General features: G+C 41.1%; 1 protein-coding gene across 1 annotated transcript; it reads right to left on the bottom strand.

Moving 5' to 3' along the window:
• Positions 1–18,690: 18,690 nt before the first annotated feature.
• Positions 18,691–23,362, bottom strand: PRND (prion like protein doppel). Its single transcript, XM_036750005.1, has 2 exons — positions 23,299–23,362; positions 18,691–19,247 (listed from the first exon to the last, which is right to left on the bottom strand). The coding sequence occupies exon 2, from the start codon at positions 19,234–19,236 to the stop codon at positions 18,691–18,693; it is 546 nt and encodes a 181-aa protein (XP_036605900.1). The 5' UTR covers positions 19,237–19,247; positions 23,299–23,362.
• Positions 23,363–27,419: the final 4,057 nt, after the last annotated feature.

Raw genomic sequence — 27,419 nt, 5'->3', positions numbered from 1 at the left:
TGTGAAGGATCTTATATCATGAGATGCCAGTTTCCCATTGCCGGAGGTGTTTAGGTGAAAGCTGGATAATAATTCTCATTTGCTGGGACGATACAGAGTAGCTTTGTGCATCTGGCAGAGAGAGGGAACAAGCAAAGACTATGTTATCGGATCTTCACAACAATCCTGGGAGACAGGTACTATTGCTATCCCCATATTGCTGTTGGAGAACAAATAGAGGTTAAGTGACTTGCCCAGAGTCACACAAAGCTAGTAAGAATCTGAGGCCAAATTTGAACTCAGATTTTTCTGACTCTAGGCTTGGTGTTCTCTCCACCACACTAACTGGCTCCCTCTGATGATGAGGCATTTAAACTAGAAAGGCAGCATGGTGTAGGTGATAGAACACTGGGCTTGGGGACAGATACTGACTGTGTGACTATGACGAAGTCATTTAATTTCTCTGTGTCTCCATTTGTTCATCTCTAAAACAAGGGAGTTGGACTCGATTTTTCTCCAAGGTCTCTTGTAGCTCTAAATCTAAGGTTCCACGACTCTTTAGGTCCTTTTCATCTCTGAGATTTAATAATCCTCTGAGCCCTAGTAAGAATGACACCATGAAGACGACTCAGGTTGTAAAACTTTGCCATGAATAATTTTGAATTCTACCCCTGCTAACTTTCTAACTGAGACTCTGGGCAAGTCACTGTCTCTCTCTTCAGCAGCAACCCAGGATAAACTGCACCACAGCCTACCTCCCTTTGTCCCAGGTGCAGAAATGACTAGCTAAGCCTCTGCCTCTGCTTCCGCTCCCTCTCTTTTTCCTCCCACTCTCAGCTCTAGGCAGGCTCTGAGACCATTAGGTAAGCCAGCTTTCCCAGTCTGTGCTCTTTTCATTTCTTCAAACCCTCTATTTCCCAGAGCAATTAAACATTTGCTACCACCTGCTATGTTATACACTGGGCATTGCGCTATGTCCTGCAACTCATGAGATAATCTACTAGGGACCCCCGTGATGAAATTTACAGTTGGAGCACCTGTGCCACAGGGATCATCAAAGAACTGAGGAAGAATTCTGTAATTTCCTGCGTTTCAATTGGAAAGATGAATCTCAGAGCTTTTCTTGCCAAAGAGCTCCCCTAACCCCATCCCTGTACTACTGGACTCCAATCCCCAACAACTATCAAAGACACAAGCACCACCTAGTGGTGATGACTGCATATTGCAAGTGCCTGTAGAAAATTTGAGTTTGTAATGAGCTCACTGCAGAACCACAGGACGGACCACAGGATTTAGAACTGGATGGGAATTTATAAATCACCTGATCAGATTCCCTAATTTTAGAGAAAGAAACTGGAAGCCAGACAGAGCAAGTCTGAGGTAGTCCTACAGGCTCTAAGTTGTAAAGATAAATTTGAATCCAAATGCTTTGCCACCATCTCTAAGCAGCAACACCTGGAGAAGAAGCTCACTACTTTCTCCACCCAAAAGTATAAGGATATAGGAAGTGGAATTGGGAGAGGCCTTTTTTTTCTGGCTGCCCCCATGCCTGGAATTCTCCCCCTCCTCATTCCTCCATCCTGGCTTCCTCCAAGTCCCAGCTAAAATCCCATCTTCTACAGGAAGTCTTTTCTGGCTGGATTGATCTCCAATCAACTGGAGATTTATTACATGCATTTCACCCTGTACATAGCTTGTTTGTTCTTAGTTGTTTGCATGATGTCTCCCTCAGTAGACTGTGAACTCCTTGAGAGTAGGGACTGGCTTTTGTCTTTCTTAAATCCCCAGTCCTTAGCACAGAGCCTGGCACAATGCGAATGAAGGGATGGAGGCAGACAAAGGTTAGGTGACTTGCTCATGGTCACACAGCTAAGTGCTTGAGGCATTCCTTCCTTCCCACCATCCTTTCCTCCTTGCTTCCTTCCTTGCTTCCTCTCATCCTAAGTGATGATGACAACGATGATGATGATGATGATTAGAGCCTATATTAATAAGAGAGGCAGGGTGGTACAGTGGAGAGAGAACTGGCCTCAGAACTAAGAAGACTTGGATTCAAGTCCCACCACTGACACGTACTAGCTGTGAGACCCTGGGTAAGTCACTTATCCTTCCAGTGCTCTTGTTCAGTCATTCAGTCATATCCAACTCTTCATGACCCCATGGACCACAGCACACCAATACTGTCCATGGGGTTTTCTTGGCAAGGATGCTGGAGTGGTTTGCCATTTTCTTCTCTAGAGGATTAAGGCAAACAGAGGTTAAGTGACTTGCCCAGGGTCAAGCAGCTAGTGGGTGTCTGAGGCTGGATTTTCACTCGTCTTCCTGACTCCAGGCCCAGTGCTCCAACCACTGAGCTACCTGTCTGCTTCCTTTTCAATGTTCTAAGCAACTCTATAAGACTTGCAGAAGAGGTGCTGACCTGCTTAGGTAAGAGGAGTTTCCTGTTTGGCATTTCCCTAGCAGGTCTAGCCCCAGCCCTACTTATATAGAACTTTAAGATGCTCTAAACAGCTTTGTGAGGTTTGTAGAATAGGTATCACCAATCAATTGGCAATTATTAAGCACTTACTATGAGCATTTCAGGGGCAGCTTGGTGGCACAGTGGATAGAGCACCTGCCTTGAAGTCAAGAGGACCTGAGTTCAAGCCTGGCCTCAAACACTCCCTGTTTGCCTCAGTTCCTCATCTGTAAAGTGAGCTGGAGAAGGAAATGGTGACCATTCCAGTATCTTTGCCAAGAAAACCCAAATGGGGTCACGAAGAGTCCAATGTGACTGAAAAAATGACTCAACAACATGTGCTTTATGCAGACTTCTTATTTCATCACATAGAATATTAAAAAGATATACTTAAGTATGTTAAGATTTACTAAATTAATCATTTTTATTGCTTCATCCAGAACATTTTTAAGTGAAACTGACTTTTAAAAATATTTTTCATTCATCTATTTTTTCATTTATTCATTCATTCATTTATTCATTTCTTTATGTATCTCCCTCTCTCCCCCTTTCTCCCTCTCTCCCTCTTCCCCTATCTATCTGCTATCTATCTATCTCTCTGTCTGTCCATCTATCTGTTGCTTCAAGTGCATGGCAATGAATAATACAGCGATGACTAGTAGGGTTTTATGTCACTGCCTTGATCTTCACTTAGATGTCAGCAGTTTAAGTGCCACCCCCCCCACTCCACACCCCATTGCTTTTACACTATCAGTGCAAATGACAAAGCAGTTGTTCCAGGTAAAGCCATGAGATTCCAAAAAGTTATTCAACGCTTTGAATCTTTCCTCACCTCCTGTGTTTGTTGCCAAGCATTCGCATCAAAGATCTTCTTTAATGATTGGTTGGTGCTGATATCAGATGAATGCAAGCAAAGCAGCAAGACCAGCCATGCCTGCAGGTTTATCCATCTGTAAGGCACAGTTGAGCTACTGAGGCAGTCTTCCTGTTTGTAGCTAAATCTTTCATTCACAGCTCCTGTAGCCTCTGGAAAACTGCATTAAACACTTGAGAGAATGGAAATGAAAAGGCAAATAGTTTCACTGTTATTACGAAAGCAATTGTGAACTCAAGTACTTTCTAAAAGGGTCTCGGGGACCCTTAGAGAACCACTGCTCTAATCACTAGTTGTATGACCACAGGCAAGTCACCCAACCTTTCCGTGTCCCGGGTGGCTCTCTAAGACAAGAAGGCCCTTGCTGATTTGCATCAGTGGAGGGAGTTTCCACAGTGAAAATTCCCCCACCAATGAGGTATTTCATAGAGAACTACTCCAGATGTGGTCTTTGACTTCAAGTGACTTATAGTTCAAGAGAGGAATTTCGAGCCCAGGAGGCTGTTTGTTGCTTTTTCCAGCAGAGGGAACCATAAACATGTCACAGAATCACCAAATCCAAGTGCAAGAAGTGGCCCAGCTAGGCTGATTCCTTCCCCGAGCATTAATCCCCTCTACCACCAGGGGATAGCCAGTCTCTGCTTTAAGGTTCTAGTTGACACTGCCCCTTGAGGCAGCCTAATCCATTTGTGGAGAGCTCTGATTGGTAGGAATATTTTCTTTACATTAGAACCAAAGTCTGTCTCTGCAATTTCTACCCAGAGAGCCCAATTCTGCCCTTTGGGGAGAAGCAGAACACAGCTAATCCCTCTTCCAAATGACAGTTCTTCAGATTTTTGAAGCTAGCTGACTTTATCTTTAAAAGAAATGTTTTACATGATTACACATGTATAACCTTTATCAGATTACTTACCATTTCAGGGATGGGGGAAGGGAGGGATAGAATTTGGAACTCAAAACTATTTTTTAAATATTTAATTTATTTTCGGTTTTCAACATTCATTTCCATAAGTTTTAAATTTTTTTCTCCCTCTCCTCTTCCTCCCCAAGCTGGCATGCAATCCTATATGGGCTCTACACATACATTCCTATTAAACACATTTCCACATTAGTCATGTTGCACAGAAGAATTATAATGAATGGGAGAAACCATAAGAAAGAAAACAAAACAAAAGACAAGAGTCTGCTTCACTCTGCTTTCAGACTCCACAGTTCTTTCTCTGGATGTGGATGGCATTTTCCATCATAAGTCCTTTGGAAAAGTTTTAGGTCCTTGAATTGCTGAGAAGAATTAAGTCTATTAAAATTGGTCCTTGAACAATGTGGCTGTTACTGTGTACAATGTTCTTCTGGTTCTGCTCACTTCACTCAGCATCAGTTCATATAAGTCTTTCCAGGTTTTTCTGAAGTCAGCCTGCTCATCATTTCCTATAGCACAACAGTATTCCATTACATTCATATACCACAATTTGTTTAGCCATTCCCCAATTGATGGGCATCCCCTAGATTTCAGTTCTTGGCCACCACAAAGAGCTTTTATAAATATTTTTGTACATGTGAGTCCTTTTCCCATTTTTATGATCTCTTTGGGATATAGACCTAGAAGAGGTATTGCTGGGTCAAAGAGTATGCACATTTTTATAGTCCTTTGGGCATTGTTCCAAATTGTTCTCCAGAATGATGGGATCAGTTCACAACTCCACTAACAATCAATTGATGTTCCAACTTTCCTACATCTTCTCCAACATTTATTATTTTCCTGTTTTGTCATGTTAGCCAATCTGATAGGTGTGATGTGGTACCTCAGAGTTGTTTTGATTTTCATCTTTCTAATCAATGGAACTCAAAGTTTTTTAAAAAATGTTTAAAATTGTTTTAATATGTAATTGGGGAAAAATAAAGTTTTATTAAAATAATTTTTTAAAAAAGAGTATGTGGAAAGGGTGCTGGGCAAGTGGTCATTATTAGGAGTATGCTGGTAAATGTTTGGCAATTGCCTTTCAATGTATGCAAGACACACTTCTAAATTTAATCTGCATTATTAACATTTTTTCCTTCGCTTAAGTCTAGGCAATTCAGAAAACAATAAATTGAGCCCTGATTTGTAGCTTTTGCTGATTTCTGAGGTGAAAAGGTTCATGCTGAAAATCTAACAGAAAATTTAATCATAGTCCCAAGTCAGTCAAGGCTAGCTCCAGCATCCATGAGATCTTTTTATTTTATTTTTTAAACCTCATCTTTGATTTTCATCAATGTAGGGAATTTCCCATGAGAAAACTCCCTCTACCAATATAGCTTGGCACCTGCTCTGCATCTGTACAAGAAGTATCTGAGGGAATTGAGATATTTGGTGAGTCATCTGTTGTCCCACAGACAGCACAAGTCAGAGGCAGAAACAGAACCCAGGTTTCCTGTTTCCAAGATTGGCTCTCTATCCACTACTCCATGCTCCTGAATTGTCAGACATCATCATTGCTGCAGCTCCTTCGCAGCATGTCCTAAATTAGTCCTGCCCTTCAACTGAGAGAGGTACATCATAGCATCCTCAAGTTTCAGAAGAATTGTCATCAAGCATTTATTTAATACCTACTATGTGTCAGCCCTCGTGCAAATCTCTGAGGAGTCAAAGACAAAAATGATATTGCCCCTGCCCTCAAGGAGCTCACATCTTAATAGAACTTGGCAGAGAGGTTAGATTTGCTCTGCTTAACTCTAGAAGACAGAGCTAGGAACCAGGGTTCAAAGGTGAAGAGAGGGACAAGCTTTGAATTAAATCAAGCTAATGAACATGCTAAGAGCTTACTGTGTACAGAGCACTGTGATAAGTCCTGCAGACACAAGTAGAAGGACAAGATGGCCGCTGCTTTCAGGGAGCTCGAATTCTAATGTGGGATGGGTCGCCTCAAGAGATAATGAGTTTTCCTTCACTGGAGGTCTTTGAGCAGAGGCTGGATGACTACATGTTGGTGAAGAGATAAAAGGAATTCCTGCTGAGGTATGGGTTGGACTGGATGTCCTCTGAGGTCCCATCCAGCTTGGAAAGTCCAAAACTTTAAGAGGTAGAGGAAGTAGAAGAAACAAGGGTAAAACTTACCCTCCACTTTCCACCCCATCCCTCTGTTAAGTGACCCTTTCACCTCTTCTTGCCTGTTTGCCTCTACATTACTTTCTATAGTCTCCTCAGCATGCCCCATCTCTTCTTAGGGCCATCTCCTCTTCCCCTCTTCCAGTGCCTCTTTATTGTCTTCTTTTGTTAGACGGGGACTTTCTTATTTACTTATATTTGTTTCTCTGGACTTAGCATAGTAAAACCTTAAATGCTTTATCTAAAAGGGAACAGTTTTTCTTTTCTGCTTTATCTGCTTTGTTTTGGATTTGTGATTACTGAGATTTTGGTAATGAGAAATTCAAGGGCTAGGTCACATCAAGCTACAGGATGTGCAGAACAGAACAAGGAGAGTCCAAAGCAGTTGGTGCATTATTACTCCATCCCAGCTGCTCAGGCTTCCGGACCACCTCAGTCCTGAAGGCCGGATGATCTGTGGTATTAAACTTGGCTCATAGGTTCGGAGTGGTGAGAGAATCTTACCTACCTTGTACATGCCAGACACATCCAGAATCCTAAAATCAAAGACTTTTGAGCTGAAACAGAACCGAAGAAGACATAATAATTGTAATGACAACAATATTACTTAGCACTTACATAGTATTTACCAATCACAAAGCACTTTAAAAGTGTTATCCTGGAAGTGAAAAAAAGATGGACAGCTCTGAACACAACATATAGTATTTATTATATAGACTTTCTTGAAATGGAAATTTACTGTTGTATATTATGACTCCTCCCTGAAAATGCTATAGAAACATGTTGTTTGACTTCCATGAGGCCTTAGGGTTTTGACATTGTCCAAATTCCCTTTGGTAGGTTCTGACACAATCAGGGGAGGTACCTGTAAATACCCATTGTAGCTTATATTTTGTTCCTGGAAGTGTCTCAGCCAGTTTGACTGTATCTCAGAGTGCTTTTCATGTGGTTGGGAGGTCATAGAAATGGAGCCAGATTGCCTTGAATCCAGTTGCATCATGCCTCAGTGGTTCTGGCTCAAGTTTAAAGGGTATGTTTCTGAAACTCTGATGTCTACAAAATCTGGAGGAAAAGGTCATGTTGCGCTATGTGACAGGCACTGGTCTAAGTGCTGGGGATACGAAGAAAGGCCAAAGACAGACCCTGCTCTCAAGGAACAAGCAATCTAATGGGGGAAACGATGTGCAAATAACCACGTATATACAAGATAAATATAGGATAAATTAGAGATAACTAGCAAAAAGAAGGCACTAAAATTAAGAGAGATTGGAGAAGGCTTCCTGTACGAGGTGGGATTTTAGCTGGGCCTTGAAGGAAGTCGGGGAAACCAGGAGGTAGAGATGAGGAAGGCGAGAATTCCAGTGAAGGTGCCTGGTGTCTGCAGATGTTTGGAGAACAGCAAAGAGGCCAATGTTAACCCAGAGTATGGGGGGAAGGCTGGGGCTAAGTAGGCTGTAAGAAGACTAGAAAGGTAGGAGGAGGCCAGGAAGGAGCCCTAAGGATTGTCTAGTCCAAATTCCTCATTTTGTAGATAAGGGAAGTAGGCCCATAAGAGAAGAATGAGGGGCCCAAGATGGCCCAGGTAGTAAGTAACAGAACTGAGGCTTGAACCCTAGGTCTGGCTCCAAACCCAGGGCTTTTTCCACTACACTTCTTCTTCTCTGCCATCAGAGAATTTACACTCATTTTGGGAGAGATGACAGACATTTAAGAAATAATTTAGGAACTTGATCAAGTGAAGATGACATATGGAACAATTTTTGCCCAAGTGCAGAGGTAGGAAATACTCTTTTCATTAGCCAAGGCGTGTCCTGAGCCAGGTCCTGAAGGAAGGGATGGGCCTAGGCTGGTCCAGAGGAATCTGGAGCTGTTCCATGAAGGGGTGGAGGAGGACCTGAGCATGAAAGGTGAGATGAGGATGGCATGAACAAAGACAGAGAGGCAAAGAGCAAGGAGGCAGAGTATGCCTGAGGACAGCTGAAACACAGAGGCCATAGTGCACATATGCTCATGAAAAAAACCATAATTACAAGCATTTGAAAACCAGTACCTTCTCTTCCCCTCCCTCCCCCAAGACCAGGCAAATCACTTTCATAGTTGTTGTGGCTGGAAAAAAAATCATCAAGGGGTGGCCACCCTTTTGGGGATGTGTCTGTCTCTATATTCTAGTTGAGGCCTTTATTGATTCATATACACTGCCTATCACCCAGTCTGGACTAGAAGCCTTTTCAGCTTGGTAAGACCTTCCAGAGTTACTGCTGCTTTTAAGCAGATTTCCAGAACCCAGAATCATCCTCTCCATGACATGATGAAGCACTAAAGGACTTTAGTGAAGGTATTAAAACAAAACAAATTAAAAATATATATATATGTATATATGTATGTATGTATATATACATGTGTATATATTTGTGTATATATACACACATATATATATGCACACATATATTTATCTATCTATCTATAAATGGATAAGTGACTCAGCATCACCCATGCAGCATAGGGAAGCAATAGCAAGCCTTGCTTGTCTAATTCCCAGAGATTCAGGCCTGCATCTTACTCCCAGCCATGGTGTGATCATGCTTTATGACTTTGGGTGAATTTTTTTAGTCTGGGACTTGGAGGTAATAGTTACGTCTCTGCGATACTGTGATATGATACAGATGAATTAAGTAATACCCTTCAAATGCTTTCATCTCCTTAATGAAAGACAGTATATAATTAGAAACTAGTTACTTTTGGTCCTCCTGTTCTTTTTATTTGATGCTTTGCTTAGATACGAAATGCTTTGGTTGAATTGGAACCCCTCATTTTAAGCCGCAAACCCAGTTGTATAGTTTAAAACAATTCTAGATGGTCCTTGAGGAGATATTAAAAATAAATTTGTATTACAGAAAGTAATGAACTGTTCTCCCAAATCTTCATGGTGGTACAGGGATGACCTTGCGTTCTGTACAGCTGTATCACTGCAGATCAGCCTGTAGAAGGTCTTATCAAAATGAAAAGGCTTCTAGGCCATGTCCAGTGACAGCCACTGCATACGTATTGACTAAAATCCCAATTTAGGTATAGAGATAGACTCATTCCCAAATGATTGGTTATCAGGAGATGTATTTTTTTTCAGCCATAGCAGTGGGAATGTGCTTAACCTGGTGTTTAGGAGAAAGATAGGGTATTTGGTCTGTTGTCCAAAGACCAACCTAACTAAATGTGAATGGGTTTATTCCCTAAAGGGTTGGGCACAGCAATGATTGAAAGTCATCTACCAAGGCATAGAGGGGGGTATGAACTGTGTCCATAGCAGGTGTATCCACATTGATAAAATCACCAATCGGTGAAAGATCTAAGTAATGGAATAAGAAAACAAATTCAGCTTTTGTGACACTTCTTATGTTTCTTTGTTTCAACCAGACCTGGATTTTGAGGTGCCCCCAGTTGCTACACTTGGAACCTTCCTGAACTCTTGCTACTTCCATCACTTTTTATCCAGGTAGTTCTTTGGTGTTTGTAGCTTCACTGGCTAGTTCAGTCTTGGTGTAGGTGGGTGGGATAAAGATAGAGTATTTAATAAATGGGTAGGACTGCATGGGAAGATCTCAATCAGGTTCAGTTCTCCCTCAAATGACTCAGTCTTTACTTTCTCATTCTTTCTGTGCTTCTTACTCTCACCATTAGGACACGTGGCAAGAACGGGTAGTTCCAATCCCGGAAAAAGAGTTTTTTATGAGTAATATGGTGGTGATCATCCAGAACAAAGACTTAATAACATTGTCATTGGTCACTTACTCCATGATGTTAGCTGGACCTGCTGGCAATATTCAAGATAGCACTTTTCATCTCTTTGCAAAAATGGCTTTAGAAGGAGTGAAGTCACCTTTAGGAAGAACTTTCAGCCTCTTAGAGTTGTGGATTCCACACAAAATTATGTAAACGTTAATGAAGTAGCATCCCTCCCAATCTCCTGTTACTTTAATCTTCTAGGCTGCTTGGTAGATAATCCCTTCGTATGGATGGTGGATGGGTGGGAATGGAGAGAACTACTTTTTTCATCTGGTACCTCTGAGTGTTGGCCATCCTGCTTGTTGAATATTGGTGCCCATATTTGATTGCCTTCTCAGGTCTTTGCCTGATGCCTCATATAATGTAGAAGAAACTCTGGGTTCTTGAGGTCTATGCTAGTCAAGCACAAAGACACAAGTCATCCTACCTAGGTGGAAAGGATTCACATACAGACCCAATAATGAACTGTGTTATTGGAGCTGTATCATAATTGTTTTTTGGTTTTTTATGGAGAGGTCCATTACCACACATTTGACCATTAGGGGATGGATTTTGGGAGTGCAGCAACTGATGATGACCATTTACTAAGTTGTAGAGGGGGCTTGGGGTCTTTATTAGGTGGAGAGAGTACACACGCTAATGAAATTACACGTCTTTGTAGTATTTAAGCATTTGATCAGTCAATCAACAAGCCTTCATTAAGTGCCTACTCTGTGCCTGGCATTGTAAAGAATTGTTAGATGGGACAATTGCAGTGCTTGGCCGAGGCTATCACCACTGTCATTTCAAGACCAAATCCTCATCAGCACAGATATTGACATTTCCTGCTTTTATGTAAAACTACCTTATTGTCTATTAAGTCTGCACAATTTGTTGTTGTTCAGTTGTTTTAGTCATGTCCAACTCTTTGTGACCCCTTTTGGGGTTTTCTTGGCAAAGATACTGGAGTGGTTTGCCATTTCCTTCTCTACCTCATTATACAGATGAGGAAACTAAGGCAAACAGGGTTAAGGATAGCTAGGATCACATAGCTAGTAAGGCCAGATTTGAACTCAAGGTCTTCTTGGCTTCAGGCCTATCGCTCTATCCACTGAGCTACCTAGGTGCCGCCTGTACTATTCAGTCCCACTCAATTTATCCTAATCTGTGGGGAGCCTGGAGCAGTGAGGGTTAGCAGAACTCTAGGCAAGAGGGTCAGGGAGGTGCCCTCTCCTAAGGCTGGACTAGTCCATTCTGAGCTGGGCCAGAGGAGAAACCAGGATACAGCACCGAGAACAGTACAGTGGGGAGTCCTGCTGAGGTGGAGAAAGGGGAACGAACCCAAAACAGACAACAGGATCAGGAAGAAAAGGAAGGTCGAAACATTGGCCAGAGGTCTGAAGCCGGGGAAGGCGGTTGTCAATCTACAGAGGGCTACTTCAGCCAAGTCAAAGGGTGAAGACATGAGGGAGTGTGGGAATATCGGCATCCAGGTGCTTGCTGTGTAAGTTCAGTGTTCAGTGGAAAGAGCATCAAACTTCAAACAGGAGACCTAGGTTCTAGTCCTGGCTCTGCTTTTGCTCTTTGAGGGATCTTGATCAGTCCACTAATATCTTGGAGCTTCAGTTTCTTCAACTATAAAATGACTAAAAATTCCTGTCCTGATGACTAAGTCACTTTGTAGTGAATTTGGATATTTATAATAGTCAAAGGACCAATGAAGGAAGATGCTGTCTGCCTCCAGAGAAAGAACTGATAAATGGAAGTATGGATAGAATGATTTTACATACATATATGTATATGTATACACACACAAATTTGTATCTAATGGTAACCATCCCTAGGGTGAGGGGAGGGAAGGAAAAAGAAGAAAGTTACATGATAATTTTATTATATATTTAAAAGGAATAGCAGGTTGTATATAAGAGTTAGTTTCATGTGCAATCATTTTTTTCTATTCTACATTGTAGAAATGCTTGTTTTATTTCTTAAGGTCTGAATAAAATAAATTTTAAAAATATTTCCTAAGGTTGTTATGAGCATTCAGTGAAACAATGTGCATGAATGTGCTTTGTAACTTATGGAAAATAAGAGAAATGTAAGGGATTATGTTGTATCAATGAAAAGTAAACTGAAGGCAAGAATATCTTTATTTCACATGATTCTGTTTGAGGGGGGCTTTCCCAGATGTGTCTAAAGTTCATGTGAAAAAGACCTGGGCTGAATTAAGACAGGAAGAATTAAGAGGAAGAATGAGAGAAGGGATTGATCCTGTGCATGGTCAAACTACATTGAGAATACTGTATTTAGTTTGGGAACTCTACAGACAAACTGGAGTGTACTTACAGGAGAGTCACTGTCCCGACGATCCATGAATAACTCACATCATCCGAGGGCTCCCTCACCCCATGAAATAGAAACAGGGAAGAGTTTAGAAGCCCATGATTCAGCCATTATTGTACAAGACATAATAGGATCTTATAGCCTTTAATCCTAGTGCTCTCTCTCTCTAGCTGGTCAGATTGCGTGGCCTCCCCATGGGGTATTCCAGTATCAGAGATCCGCAACAACAAAGCCCTGATGATATATGTGAACGACAGAGTTTCGAGCCCTCAGTATTTGATGCATGGGAAAAGAGAGCACCTGGGGTGTGGGGTGCAAGGGGTGAACCCAAAGCCAGAGTATGAGTGAATATGAGAGTGTGTATGACACCAAGGTCTCTTCAAACTCAGAGACTCTATGTTTCTGTGAATCTTAGGTTGCCATTTGGTTATGTCCTATTAGCAGTGATGTTTTCTTTAAATGCTAAAGTTGCGACTAGAAGGTGCATTGAAAGCATCACTGGTGTAGACTGTTAGGGCAGGAGGATAGGAATCTAGACTCTTCTGTTAGTCCCCAACCGACAGTTTTGTTTCAATTTGGACAGGGCCAGGGTTGTGCTAGAACTGGTTCTTGAGAGATAATTGTTAGATTTTCTGTGTGAGCATACTAGGAATTTCCCTGGAAGTTGGCAAAGACAATAAGCCAGGGCTTGATTTATTATTGTTTTGTTGATTGCCTAGACTTAAGAAAGTAATGGAGCAAATGTTAATCATGCAAATTAAACTTAAAAGTGTGTTGTGGATACTTTGTTTTTTAGAGAGTCAGTTGTTAAACATTTATGAGCACACCCTGGACAGAGTTTTGTTATCACTCATACATTTATGAGACTCAATTTGGTGCATCTGCATTCTATTCGGGCCTTCGGTTGAACATCCCTCTCTCACTATTTCTAGGACCTCAGGAGTATGTAACTCCGAGCTATAGCTCCAGATCTAAAACTCAACTTCTTTGTCTATTGAATAGGGAGATATCAAGGACTATGCTTCTGTGGGGTCCTGCTGTACAATCAAGATATTACAGAGTTGGAATTTTAAATGGCTTCCAACAACAGAGTCATGGCCCTTAGCCTGAAGCTCACAACCTCCTACTCCGACAGCTTCATTTAGGAAACATACTACTGAGCTTATGTCAGGCAATGCTCCTGAAGCCTGAGGCTGCCTTCATGTGGTGCAGCACAATGCTCTGCTTCTGACTACTGTTGTGGCTTTGGGCAAGTTGTGTTGCTTTTTGGGGCCTTATCTGTAGAATGAGATAGGACTAGGTGATCTCTAAAGTCCTTTCAGCCCCAGGAGAATGAAAAGGGTAGCAATTCAGGGAGGGATGGACAGACTTTATATCCTGAAAATGAAATTCATTCCATCAATAAATATTTATCAAGCCCTGTAGTAAGTGCTGGGGATGGAAATTTAGAAATAAAAGATGGTCCCTGCCCTCAAAGAGCTTACAATCAAATTGGAGAAGACAGTACATAGAAGAAAGCTAGAAAGTGGTGAGGAAAGAAAGGGAAGTGGGAGTGGCATGGTAGAGAAGTCTCAAAGTAGTGCAGTCAGGTGAGAATTGAGATCTGAGTTGAATTCCCTCTTTAAATGGAAGGTTTGAAGTATGTAGCCCCACCCTCCAATGAGAGGGGTATTGATAAAATGGAATATACCAATGGTGATGAAATCTCGCAGATGATGAAGTTTTCCCAATAATGAGCTTCCTAGGGACTGGTAGAAAAGTCCCAAAATCCTATACAGCCAAGTGAGGACCAGAAAGCCTTGTGGGTTTTTTTTCCTCCTCACTGGGAGCTTGCATCCTTAATGAGGTTTAGCCATTTGAAGGGAAAACTTGGTGGTGGTTAGGAGGGAATTCAACATTTATGGCTTCATTCCCAGTGGGGCTGGGAGTAAATTAGGCCTTTTATTTGGGCAAGGTCTTAGGGGACCACAGATATACGTGTTTGGGCAGGTATGCAGGCACACCTTGGGGTAGCATTTCCATTGGCTCTCACCCTGAAGGAAAGGAGAAGGTCCCCTGGGAAACTTCTCCCTGGTTGTGCATGTGCAGGCTAATGTAAGGGAAAAGACCACAAGTCAGTTCTCCCTTAATTGAAAGCATGTTTCTGAATCTTACAGAACATGCTGTTGAATGAACTGTGGTTCTTGGCATTAATTGCCTATAAAAATTGAGCACATAAACTGCCCACTGGGAAACTCCTATTTACATGGGAACGTGAGGCAAGACTCAACAATTATCTGGCTTTGAGCAAAATTGGAACAAGTCAAGTTTGGAAAATTGTGCTCCCCATTCACAATGTTCACCATAAACTTCTCTAAGCCATTGCTATAGTAATACGAGTGTTAATATGTAATAATATAAATTTGCATTGGAATTTTCAAGGAGGTATGTGATGCTTTCCCAGAATGTATCAGCACTGATGTAGACCTGGGAGATTGAGAGATTTTGCCTGGAGAATTCTGGAGGAAAAGACTCTGGAAAGAGGTAAAGAAGGTGATTATATGGTGTTCTCCACCTTGGTGCCATCTGAGATGATGCCAAATGCTCAGATGGAGTTTTTCCCTATGGAAAGATGGTAACAAACAGCTGAACTGCGGGGGCTAAGGCCGATGAGAGTGTTTGTTGCATTGATTAAAGACTACAGTTGGTGCAATAATCCAAGCACCCCTCAGAGACATAACCCTCCCCTGCTTCATCTGAGTTGAGGAAAGATGCTGTGCTTTTAAATGAGCAACTCCTTTGAGGCTTATCTTTCCATTCTTCCCCCAAGAAAGAAGAAATCCAAGCAGAAAAAGTAATTTTCTGCTTCTGTGGTCAAAAGCACTCGGCACTGGCCTCTATTATAGCCAACAAACTGTGCCCATTTGCCCTTTCGCTTTCCCTCCTGTTAATGAGTTATCTGTTCCCTTTTATTTAAAAGAAACCAATGGCTACAAACCCTTGTTTCCTCATCAGTGGTAGTACCATGGATAGGGATTGTGGAGTCTGGTCAATCTGGGGAAAGTGGGAGGTTTATCCAACCTCTCTTGAGAGGCCTGCATGTGGGGAGGTGGCAGAGTAATGATTTCTTCTGCAGGTGATAACTAACTTTTGAGAGTAATCTGTGATCATATTCATCAGCTAAGAGTCTTATGTTATGGTTATGGTCTGCATCATTGGAAGGAATTTGTAAACCAATCATGTTATGGATCCATTTAAGTATTTAAGTCAATCACAAAAGTTCAGGGGCTGAAAGGAATGAGCAGAGTTAACTCATTATCTGCTTACAGGGGTGCAGGTGGTGGTACTGGTGATACAGTCAGGACAAACACTTCGTAATTATTACAGGGCCTTACCCAAGAATCTCTGATATGCTGCAAGCAATAGTTTATACTTCTATACTTTATAGTTTACAAGTATCCTGTTCACAATCATTCTCCAAGATAGTGCAAATATTCATGCCCCCATTTCACGGATGGAGTCTAAGGCAGGTGGTGTACTTGAACCGGGTCACACAGTAAGTGGGAAAGCCAGGATATGAATCTAGTCTTCTATTCCAAGCATAGTCCTCTTTCTTCTACAGGATTTGAGAAAACCAAAGACCAAAAGCCAGGCTACGGGTATAAAAACTCTGATTTCTGTATTTAATTGAAAATGCAAACTCAGTGAGCTTATTCCCAAGATGTACTAGAGTGATAAGACAGGATTGTAGAGTGGAAAGTGTTTGGCTCTGAGTCTGGGGACTTGGATTCATGTCCCAGCATTTAAATCCCCATGTGGTTAGTTACTCACTGATCCTGGGCCTCAGTTCCCTCATCTGTAAAGTAAGGGGGTCAGTGGTGTTTAAGGTTTTTTCCAGCTTTAAAGTTATTATCCTTTGGTACATTGAATCAGTGAGATTGACTCTCGCTCCCATTCCCACATATTCTATGGAAGTTGTATCAGGTCAGTGGGGCAGAGAAATAAGAGTGGGGAAGGTGATTTTCCCAGCTGATGAGAAGAAGCAGCTGAGGTGGAGGAGGCTCTTACATACAACCAACCCACAACTTTCCACACACCTTGATAAGGCAAAAGCAGTGGAATTGTCGTTCCCTTCACCCATAAGGTATCATTCCTTCAATTGTACTTGACACATTTTAACATCTCCCCTCCTTTCTTCAGGGCTATTCCTGATAACAATAATTTTCATTCTATAGCCCTTTAAGGTTTACCAAGTGATCTTGCTACCCACACAGGGGCAAAATCCATCTACATTTCACCAGTTAATGGTCAGCCTTTTCCAATGAACTTCTCTGAACTCAGGTAGGCTAGGCCTCTTGTGACACATAGTCTGTTACCTGACCTGTACTGGAAGACTTTCTAGCTTCAGGGGATCTGCTGGAAATAAGATTCCACTGAAAGAGCCTTTGAGAACCTAGGGTCATCTCCACATCAGGAGGAAGGAGTCATCAGAGGAGGTGACAAGAAGGCCAGGAAAGCTGAAGCTAAGTCACTGTTAACAATGAATCCATGAAGAAAGACTCCAGGACCTCTATGGGAAAGGGTCTTCAGATCTTTATTGGAACCTAATCTTCATAGAACGTGAAGTGCATAGAACACGTGGAGAAACCACTGTAAACAACTGGCCAAAAGTTGAAGAAATAACTTTCTTCTGCCATTTAATGCATGATGTCCAAGTTAAATCTGTTGCGCTTTTAAGGCCTGGTTTCCTAAGCTACTGTTTTTAGAATGAGTGTAGGCAGCAAGTTCAGAAAATATACTGTACAGGGGTATTTGAAACTATTCATTATTTCTTCTCCAAAGACCAGTTCTCTCCAGTGGTAAGTACTAGATCGGGACATACAGAAGTAGAAATTCTAGCCACAGACCATGAATGCTCATCTTTTTTTGTGTCATAAATATAGCATTAAACTGGAGCATCAGAATGAGCCAGGAGAACTTAGCTGCTGTCTGCTAGTAGCTGTTGGTCCATGGAGGCTCTTTTGTCCTCAGACTTGGCGGTCAGTTGCACCCTTGAATTAGAGAGCAGCTATGGACATAGAGCATAGTGACTATACCATCTGTTTCTGGTGATGAGCTGTGTGATTAGGCTGTTAATGGTGAACACAATTACTTTTGTCATGTCAGTGTGCCAGCCAGACAGGAGACTGGAGATTGTTTTTCTTTTTTGTGGCTAACTGTCCTAATATTCCCTTAGTCAGATATCACTCTAGATGCTATAGAAATATGAGAAAGGGTAAGGGGTATGGAAGAACGAGTCACCACCACCATTGAGTCCAGCTTGTCCTTGGTAAGAACACTGCAAACAGTGGGCAATCCAATACCAGAAAAATAAATGTAGCTATGTACCTAGACACGCTCTTTATAACAGGTTTACTTTAATTGATACTTTGGATTCTCTCGATCTGTGGTTCATGGACCACTAGGAGTCTGTAGGTTAATCTCTTGTGGTACTGACGTTTTTATACTATGGCACTGTCTGTGATCTTGTTCCAGAGTAAATGAATGTAGTACTTATTAGCATCTCTTTAAAAGCATTGTGGCTTCTTCCTGATCATTCTCACAAACATCCTTCTCTAGTGGCAAGTGAGATTGGTCCAGGGTGGATGGAGCAAAGTCTTTGTAAAAGGGCTCACAAGCCATTGTTTTGGAGTTAGGTCTACATTTGATGTTACAATAGACCTGTGGTTTCATTAGGGTCTCCTACTAAGGCAGACTGTAGCCCCTTGAGACCATGTCGGCAGCCTTCAATAGTTTCTGTGACCAAAAGGAGTTATCATCTGGTGGGCAGCCTTCTGGCAATGAGACTCTTTGGACTAAGCCAGTCTGGTCCTTGGATATAGACACAACCTATCACTGAGTCAATGCTTGAATTCTTTTCATCTTGGTAGAACCTGACAGATCTGGGACTCTTCTGGCCTAGGCTTTGAGGATTCAGAATCACGTCCATAGTAGGAAGGCATCTTGAAGGATATTAGAGTGGGAAGGATGAAATATGTTAAGTATGGAATGGATATTGTCAGATCATAAAGCATGTTGCCTATGAGACACCAACACTCACTACTATTTGGTAGGTTTTTTTTTTAAGAGAGGGATGGGTTTGTGAGAGCAGGAAGGGAGCCTGGCATGATTTGGTCTTTGCCTGTGGCTGGCTTGCTTACCCATCTCTCCTTGTCAGGCTGTAAGTTTTACAAAGCAAGCCAGAATCACCAAGTAGACCATGATGGATCGGTCTAATGAGAGCTTAACGCCAGCTCCTGTCTCTGTCGCAAATTCACAGTGCTTGAGGGCACATAATTCCTTTATTAATTGCTCTAGCACTCTCGAGTGAATATCATTTGTGTTTTTTTCTTCTAGGGGCTCCAGCTTGTTGGCTGCGTGGGTGGCATTCACACAGTTGCTGATGAAGACATCCTTCGTCACATTGGACTCGGCACATCCAACGTAATGGATTTCATCAGGGAATAGTTGGTAATGGGCCTCATAGTAGCTATTGCCCTCCTCCCCAAAGTCAATGGAAAGCTTTCTGCCTTGCCTGATGAAAGCTCCCTGGAGTATCTCTGATGGCTGGGCTGTGGTGGGGTTGGCCCGATTGGTTTGCAGGCTTTTTCTGTTTGACTTGTTCCTCTGTCTTGTACCTTTGGCCTTGACCAAGGAGAGATAACTACAGAGCAGGGCAAAGAAAATGACTGTCCACCAAGTCCCCAAATGTCTCCTCATTGTATAAAAACCTGAAAGTACAAAAAAGTGATAGTTAGTCTTCCTTAATCTTGTAAATTGGGAGACATTCCCTCCTAGCAGTGGAAAGAGCTAGATTAATAATTTCAGAGCATAGCACAGGGCCGTGAATGAAGGCACTTGGTAAATATTTGTTGTGTTATTGAAATGTTAATTGATTGTACTATAATGAGTGAGTTAAAAGACTTAGGGGGCCCAGCTGGGTGGCACAGTGGATAGAGCCCCATACTTAGAGTCAGGAAGACCTGAATTCCAATCCAGCCTCAAATGCTTATTAGCTGTGTGATCCTGGGCAAGTCATTTAACCTGGATTGCCTCAAAAAAAAAAAAGACTTAGATTCAAGCTGTGCTGCTACTAGCCATATCGGATACTGTATTGAACTTATCTGTGCAAATAATAATAATAACTATCATTTATGTAGTGATTGCTGTGTACCAGGCACCGTGCAATTATGATCTCCTTTGGTCCTCATGACAACCTTTCCACCTGGGTGCTATTATCATGCCTGTTTTATAGATGAGGAAACTAAGGCTGACGGAGGTGAAGCAACTTACCCAGGGTCACACAGCTAATGAGTGTCAGGTCGGATCTGAACTCAGGTCTTCCTGACCCCAGGCCCGGTGTTCTATCCACCGGGCTACCCAGCCGCCCCCAGTATGACGTAAGCTCCTTAAGGGCAGCTTCTTTTTCACTTTGTACCCCTAGAGTTGTACACAGGGGCTTTGCACACAGCAGGTACTTAAAATAAACATTCATTGACTAGAATTGAATGCAATCACGGACAAATCCCTTCAAACCAAAGAGCATGTTTCCTCATTTGTATGATGGGGAGGAGAACACCTGCCTTGCCTGGGTGTTGTGAGAAGAGCTTTGTCAGACTTAAACTGATCAAAATGTGACCGATCAAATCTGTGTTGGCTTGTGTGGGTGGAGTGAGAAGGGAGTTAGGGGGCGGCTCTGTTGGAGGCTGGCCACTGTCTTCTCCTTCCTAAAGGGCATTTTCCATGGCCTGAGTGGAAGACAAAAGATAGAAAATGCAATTCTGAAATCTCATGAGGAGAGAAGGGGGCTTATTGGAGGGATGTTGCAAAGGTGAAATCAACAGGCTTGGTAACAGTTTGGATATGGGGAGGTGAGAGATGGGGAAGAATCCAGGGTGACTACTAGGTTGTGAGCTGGAGGGACTAGAAGGGTGGTTTCGCCCTCTGCAGTAATAGAAATAATTCCCAGATTATTAGGACCTGCCAGAGCATGTCTTCCACTGGCACAGTCCTCAAGAGCACACCTCCACATCATGGTCAGGCATTGAAAGAGGACTTTAGGGGAGGTAATACATACCCCAGGCAGGTTATTCCATAGAATGGCCCACTTTTATTTCTTGAATAAATAGGGACTAAATAAATGTCAACATAAATTATCCCACTGGAATGGCTTTGCAGCCTAAGTCCTGTGACAAAAGTGTGCAGCTGGTTCCCAAGATAATAAAGTAAGTGCATGTGAACATTGAGAAGAAAACACCATGGACTAATTTTAAGGAATACTCAGGATCACAGAATCTCTAAAGAGTTGGAAAGGATCTTAGAGGTTGTTGAATCTAAGCTGTATCTGAGCAGGAAACTTGTCTACAATATGTTGGGTAATACAGTGGACAGAGGACTGACTCTGGAGTTAGAGAATGTGGTATTCAAATCCTGCCTCTGACCTGTACCTTGACACGTATAACCTTGGGCAAGTCATTTAACCTCCCTAGGCCTCAGTTTCCTCACCTGTAAAATAAGAAGTTTGAACTAGATGATCTCTGAAGTCCCCTCCAGCTCTAGCTGCATGATGCTATGATCCATAGCACATGATCATCCAGACTCTGTGTAAAGACTTCCATTAGTGGGGGAACTAACTGCCTCTCAGTATGGTCCCTTCCGCTCTCAGCCCTAATTATTAGAAAAGAGAATTTAAGCTCCCTGAGGGCAAGGACTGTTTTTTTTTGTCTTGTGTTCCTAACATCTAGTCTTATAAATATTTAGTAATTATTTAATTTAATTGAGCTGAAATCTGTCTCGGCAACTTCTACCCATTACTTCTAGTTCTGTCATCTGAGGACAGGAAGAGTAAAACTTGTCCCTATTCCATATAATAATCTTTAAATACTTGTACACAACTATTATGATTGCTCCTGCCCCCTAAGTCTTCTCTTTGCCGTGATACCATCTCCATTTCTTCCACCTGATTCCTTATGGCATGGATTATATTCCTTCTACCATCTTGTTCACGTTTCTCTTGCTGAGTCCCAACTTGTCAATGTCCTTCTTAAAATGGACACCATTGATAACCTGTGGGCAAAGGGAAGGTAAACCCTTCCTGTGAATAGTTACAGAGCATCAGAATTCTGCTGGTACCCCATGAATGGGCCATTTCCCCCCATACCTCCAGCTTTGGTAGCTTTGGTATTGTTGTTTGGTTGTTTCAGTCTTGTCCAACTCTTTATGTCCCCATTTGGGGTTTTCTTGGCACAGATAATAGAGTGGTTTGCTATTTCCCTCTTCATTTCATTTTATCGATGAGAAAATTGAGGTAAACAGAGTTAAGTGACTTGCCCAGGATCACACAATTAGTAAGTGTCTGAGGCCAGATTTGAACTCATGAACATGTCATCCTGATTCCAAGCCTAGTGAGCTCCCTAGCTGTGTACCCAGCATTAGTGATTGCTAGTATTGACCTCAGACTAGTCAACAGACATTTGAGAAAGTGTTTTTTCTCTAAGTTCTTCTCCGTGTTTATTAATCGAGGAAGAAGTTGGTGTTTATTAACAGTGTTCAGCTTTCCCCCCTAGGTTTTGCCTTGGTTCATTATGTTAATTTCTATTCCAATCCATTTGACTCAGGAGAGTATTTATGTATAACTTCAGTTCTACAGAAGCACTTACCAAGGTGCCTCAAACTTCTATTCAAGGTGAAAATTGACTGGAAGTCTATAGACCCAGACACGAAAATTACTTTCATTTACCTCAGAAAAAAATGAAATAGACGGTCACACCCCACATAATGAGCCTGCCCCAACTTGGTAGGATAAATAATAATAATGATGAGATAATAGACCCATTATACAACTATTTGCATAAAAACCTCCGAGAGTGTTTAAAAGTGAGCCTTTTTCTAGTGTGAAGACTTGGGGAAAAAAGAAAAACAGCTAAGAGACCACTTTTTTTTCCCCAATAGTTGAAAACCCAAATGCTGATGCACTTCCCAGAGGATGATTACTCTTTTTCAGAAGAGAACAAAAGTCCCTCACCAACCTAGTTATCAGTTATGGGTAGTAAGAATTGAAACTGAAGCTCTCCATGGTTTTCTCCAAGAGTAGAGAATCCATTTGAAATACGCAATGAGTTTCTGTTGCAACTGGGATGGATTCATATAAACTCTGAGCTGGAAGGAACCTCAGCATCCCTCTAGTTCAACCCATCCCTGCACAAGAATCCTTTCTCTGAGATCCCCATGGGAGATCATCCAATGTCTACTTAAAGATCTCCAGAGAAAGGGGGGAACTCTTTACCTCCAAAGGCAGTCCATAGTACTTTGGGGCAACTCTACTTGTTAGGAAATGTTTCTGTATATAGAACCAAAATCAGCAAATGACTGCCTTGTTGTTTGTCCTTCCCTTTGGGGCCAGGCAGAAAAAATTGACTTATTTTTCCATATCACAGCCCTGGAAGTGATTGATGATGGCTAGCCTCTCTCCCCAGAACATTCTTTTCTAGGTTGAACATCCCTAGTTCCTTCAAAGGATCTTTGAGTAACATAGTTTTATGTCACCTCAAATTTCTCCTCAAACTGCTTTCCATGTACTTCAATTTGTCAATATCCTTACTAAAATATTGCCAGAACTACATATAATACTCTGGCTATGGTTTAACCATAACAAAGAATAATGCAATTATTATCTTCATTCTGGATACCATGACTCTATCTGGTAGCATAGCCTGAGATTGCCTTAGCCTTTTGGGATACCATGCAGCCCTGTTGCCAATATCTAGGTTTGTTGTCACTTACCTTTTATTCGTTGTTGGAAAAGGTTGCCTTGGGAGCCAGAAGAAGTAAAATTCTCCCCACAGAACTGGTTCGTTATCAGTTGTAACTCAAACTATATAGCAGGAGAAGGCGGTGGCACTGATACTCATCTCCAAATATGGTATGATATTATTCACTTCCTGGTAGTACCAATCTGAGAGTCTCTAGGTGGCTCCCTATTTGTCCAGATGGATGTTCTCATTACTCCCTCTTTGAAGACTATGAGATTTGTAAGAACCTTAGAAAATGTCAAGAGAAAAATGCATTTCATATTTCAATCTCCTTCATGGAAGTGAGAATAAAAATAGTTAAAAGAAAATATTTGCCCTATTAATTCTTCAAGCAGGTTATTGTTTAAAATTGCTGTTGAATGCCCAGGTTGTGTTAGGACTTAGGGCCACCTATAAAGGACTATTGGATATTTACCAGGCATTCTATGTAGTCAGCAGCTCTTTAACCACTTTGTGAGGGTCAGGAGAGTTTACTGTCCCTGGAAACTCTCCTTTAGTTTGGTTTGGGACATAGCAGGCATCTTGATATGGTGTGGCAGACAAAGCACTAACACTGGAATCAGAAGACTTGGGTTTGAATCCCAGATCCTGGGCAAGTCACTTAACCCTGTTTGCCTCAGTTTCCTCATCTGTAAAATGATCTAGAGAAGGAAATGATAAACCACTCCAGTATCTTTGCCAAGAAAACGCCAAATGGGGTCCCAAAGAGTCAGACATAACTGAACAACAACAAACTTATGTGACATGGAATGAATCACTTCTCATCTCTGGGCCTCCCTTGCTTTAGCTACAAAATTATTAAAAAATAGCATTTACAAAGCACATTTGCAAAGCATTTTGCAAGTGTGATCTCATTTAATTCTCACCACAGCTGTGTTAGATGCTACTATGATTCCCATTTTTCAGATGAGGCAGTCAGAGGATCCATGCCTTGCTCAGGCTCTGTGTCGCACAGTTGGTGAGACCTGAGCCGAACTACTGAGATCAGATTTGACCTCAGGTCTTTCTGATTCTGGGGCCAACTGTCTCTATCCATTGTACCACCTACCCGCCTCTTTGAAGATTTCCAAGATAGCTCCCAACTTTAAATCAGATCCTTCTATGATCTTGCCAGAGTGAAAACCCTGTAATTACTCCTCCATTCCAGGCCAGTTGCCCATGTTCTGCTTTCTTCTCTCTTGTGATCCCCATGACTTGACTTACCTGTCTGCATGGTCATCTGGTCCAGCTCTTTGACCCGGGCTCCCTTCCTCTTAAGCCAACTATGGATTATGAATTAATTTCTCACCTTTCCTTGTCCTGCTATATGTGAAATAATCACGCAACTCTTTTTCAAGGTTTTCTAAGTGTTCTGACTGCTATGTAACTACAAGGAAACAGGGACTTAAAATACCCCACCCCACCTCCCGCCCCCTGAAAAGAAAAAAGAAATCTTAAACACCTAATAATTATTGTCATCTCCTCTGATTGATGATGATTATCATAGTCTTTTAAGACTTCTATCCCCAATGATACTTCCAGACCTTATATAGCAGTGTCATCAAAACTATTTGGTATGGGCTAAAAAAACACAATAGATCCATGGAAACAATGAGGTGAGACAGAATTAGAATTAGAAACAATTGAACTCAATTCACTGTTCAGTAAATTCAAGAGCATAAATTGTATTAGGAAGAAATTACCATTTGACTAGTAAACTAGAAAAACTGGGAAAACTAGAAAGCAGCTAGGCAGAAATCAGGTTTATACCAACATCCTACAATGTATACTACAATAAGTTCAAAATGGATATATGATCTGAATTTTTTATTAAACTTTTTCAATTAAAAACTACTCATTTTTCTCCCTTTCATTTGTCTCTTACTAAAAAAAAAAAAGAAAAGAAAGAAAAGGAAAACAAAACTCTTAACAAAAATGCATAGTAAAACAAAACAAATAGCCATATTGGCTATGTCTAAAAATGCATTTCTCATTCTGTACATTTAGTATATTACAGCTCTCAGCAGGTGGGAGGTATTCTTTATCATTGGTCCTCTGGATTCATTGTTGGTCAGAATTCTCAAGTCTTTTGAAGTTATTAATTTTTACAATGATGATGTTATCAAAACATGACCTGAATATTAAAGGTCACACCATTTAAAAATTAGAAGCAAACTAGATCAGGTACTGTTGCAACAATTAGGCTAGCAGCTGCTGTGGGAGTGTAAAACCAACAACAACCAGATCACAGAATGCTGCAAGCCCAGGTTCTTTTGATCTGCTTTACTAAGGAAAGCAGCGTTAAGGGGTTGACAAGTTTACTTTAATCTAGTATACAAATAACATTCACTTAGTTCAGGGGAAAAAGCCAGCACCCTGAACTTCAGAGCAAATACAAACAAATTACAAATATCAATAGACGGACCAAATACAATTCATAGTTATCAACATCTGAGTTCAGCCAGAAGCTCGACAAGGGCTGGCCTAGAGTCACGCATGCCACCACAGCTGTGGGTCAGAGCTCTGAAAAAGTGAAAGCCAACCCCTGGTTTTATATCTTTTTCAGGGTCAAGGGTGAGTCACACATGCAACTCACCCACGTTACCTAAAATCGTCACAAGAATGTGACTTAAACCCATGTGGTCTAAAAGCCTGTCATGTCACAAACATGTCACTCAAACCCATGTAAACTAGGTTTTCCCTGAGGCAAGGAGGTCATCAAGGACTCCTAATTTAATCAAGGAAATAAAGGCCAAACTCTTCAAGGCACTTGGTTGAATTAAGTGCTAAGAGCCCATTTTGATTGCCAATACAGGTACCTTTTACAACTACGGCTGGGGTAGAAGGGAAGGGAAAAAAAATTTAAACAAACATGGGATAGAGATCACAAGAGATTAACAACAATCTAAATTACATGAAATTGGAAAACATGAGAAAAAATTAAGGTTACAAAAATCAAAAGGGAAGCAATCAACTGGGAAAAATTCTTTGCACTAAGAATCTGGTATGGATCTAATATCAAAGATATGTGTGTGTTTGTGTATGTATATATAGAAATAGTATATATATATATATATGTGTATATATATATATATATATATATATATATATATATATATATATATATTAATACCATATATAATACCAAGAGCTATTCCCCTATGCACAAGTGGTCAAAAGAGATAAATAGTTCTCAGAAGAATTGCAAATTATTAACAATCATTTGAAAGATTGTTCCAAATCACTAATAATGAGAGAAATACAAATCAAAACAACTGTGAGGTTTTACCTCATACCTAGAAAACTGTCAAAGACAAAAGAAGATGGGAATAGTCAATGTTGGCAGGGTTGTGGGAACTTAAGTATACTAATGAACTATGGATAGCATTGAACCAATTGGTCCAATCATTCTGGAAAGTAATTTAGAATTATGTGAAGAAAGTGACCAAAATGCTTTGACACATGGCTAGATATATACCTTGAAGTAGGCAAAGAAAGAATGGTACCATAGGAATCAAAATAGTCATAGAACCACTTTTTGCATTAGCAAAGCATTGCAGACAAAGCTCATTATCTTTGATTGGGGAATGGCTAAACCAGTTGTGGGACATGAATGTAACAGAATTTTACTGTGCCTTAAGATATGATGAATATGGAGAATCCAGAGACGTTTGGGAAAACTTATATGCACTGATTCAGAACAAAGTAATCAGAATGAGAAAAATAATATGTACAAATGGCTACAACAAAGTAAATGGAAAGAACAGAAACAATACCTTCTACCCCAGAGAAACTAACCCTGAATGCTGTATAATTGTAATGACAAAGCTTGGCCCCAGAGAAGAAATGATAAAATGCATTTTCCTCCTTCTCTGTATAAGTGAGACTATGAGTGTGCAAATGCTGTTAGTCTTAGTTGATGTATTGTTGAATTACTTTTTTTTAAAATTTTTTGGTTACAAAGAATGACTCCTCGAGGTAAAAAAGGAAAAACATTTGGAAATAAAGATAATATAAAAATAAAATTCAAAACCCACTTATTTCCCAACAACGTAATGACTTATTCGTTAGAAAAAGCATGAAAGATGTAAAGAGGGGTTGCTTCCTCCCTGT

The sequence above is a fragment of the Trichosurus vulpecula genome, chromosome 3 (assembly GCF_011100635.1).
Source record: "Trichosurus vulpecula isolate mTriVul1 chromosome 3, mTriVul1.pri, whole genome shotgun sequence".
Lineage (NCBI taxonomy): Eukaryota > Metazoa > Chordata > Mammalia > Diprotodontia > Phalangeridae > Trichosurus > Trichosurus vulpecula.
Note: the sequence above shows the minus strand (reverse complement) of the source record. Positions and strands in the feature narration are given on the sequence as shown.

Bases quoted from the DNA above. Each gene is read 5' to 3' on its own strand.
- PRND (XM_036750005.1), bottom strand. From the start codon at position 19,236: ATGAGGAGACATTTGGGGACTTGGTGGACAGTCATTTTCTTTGCCCTG.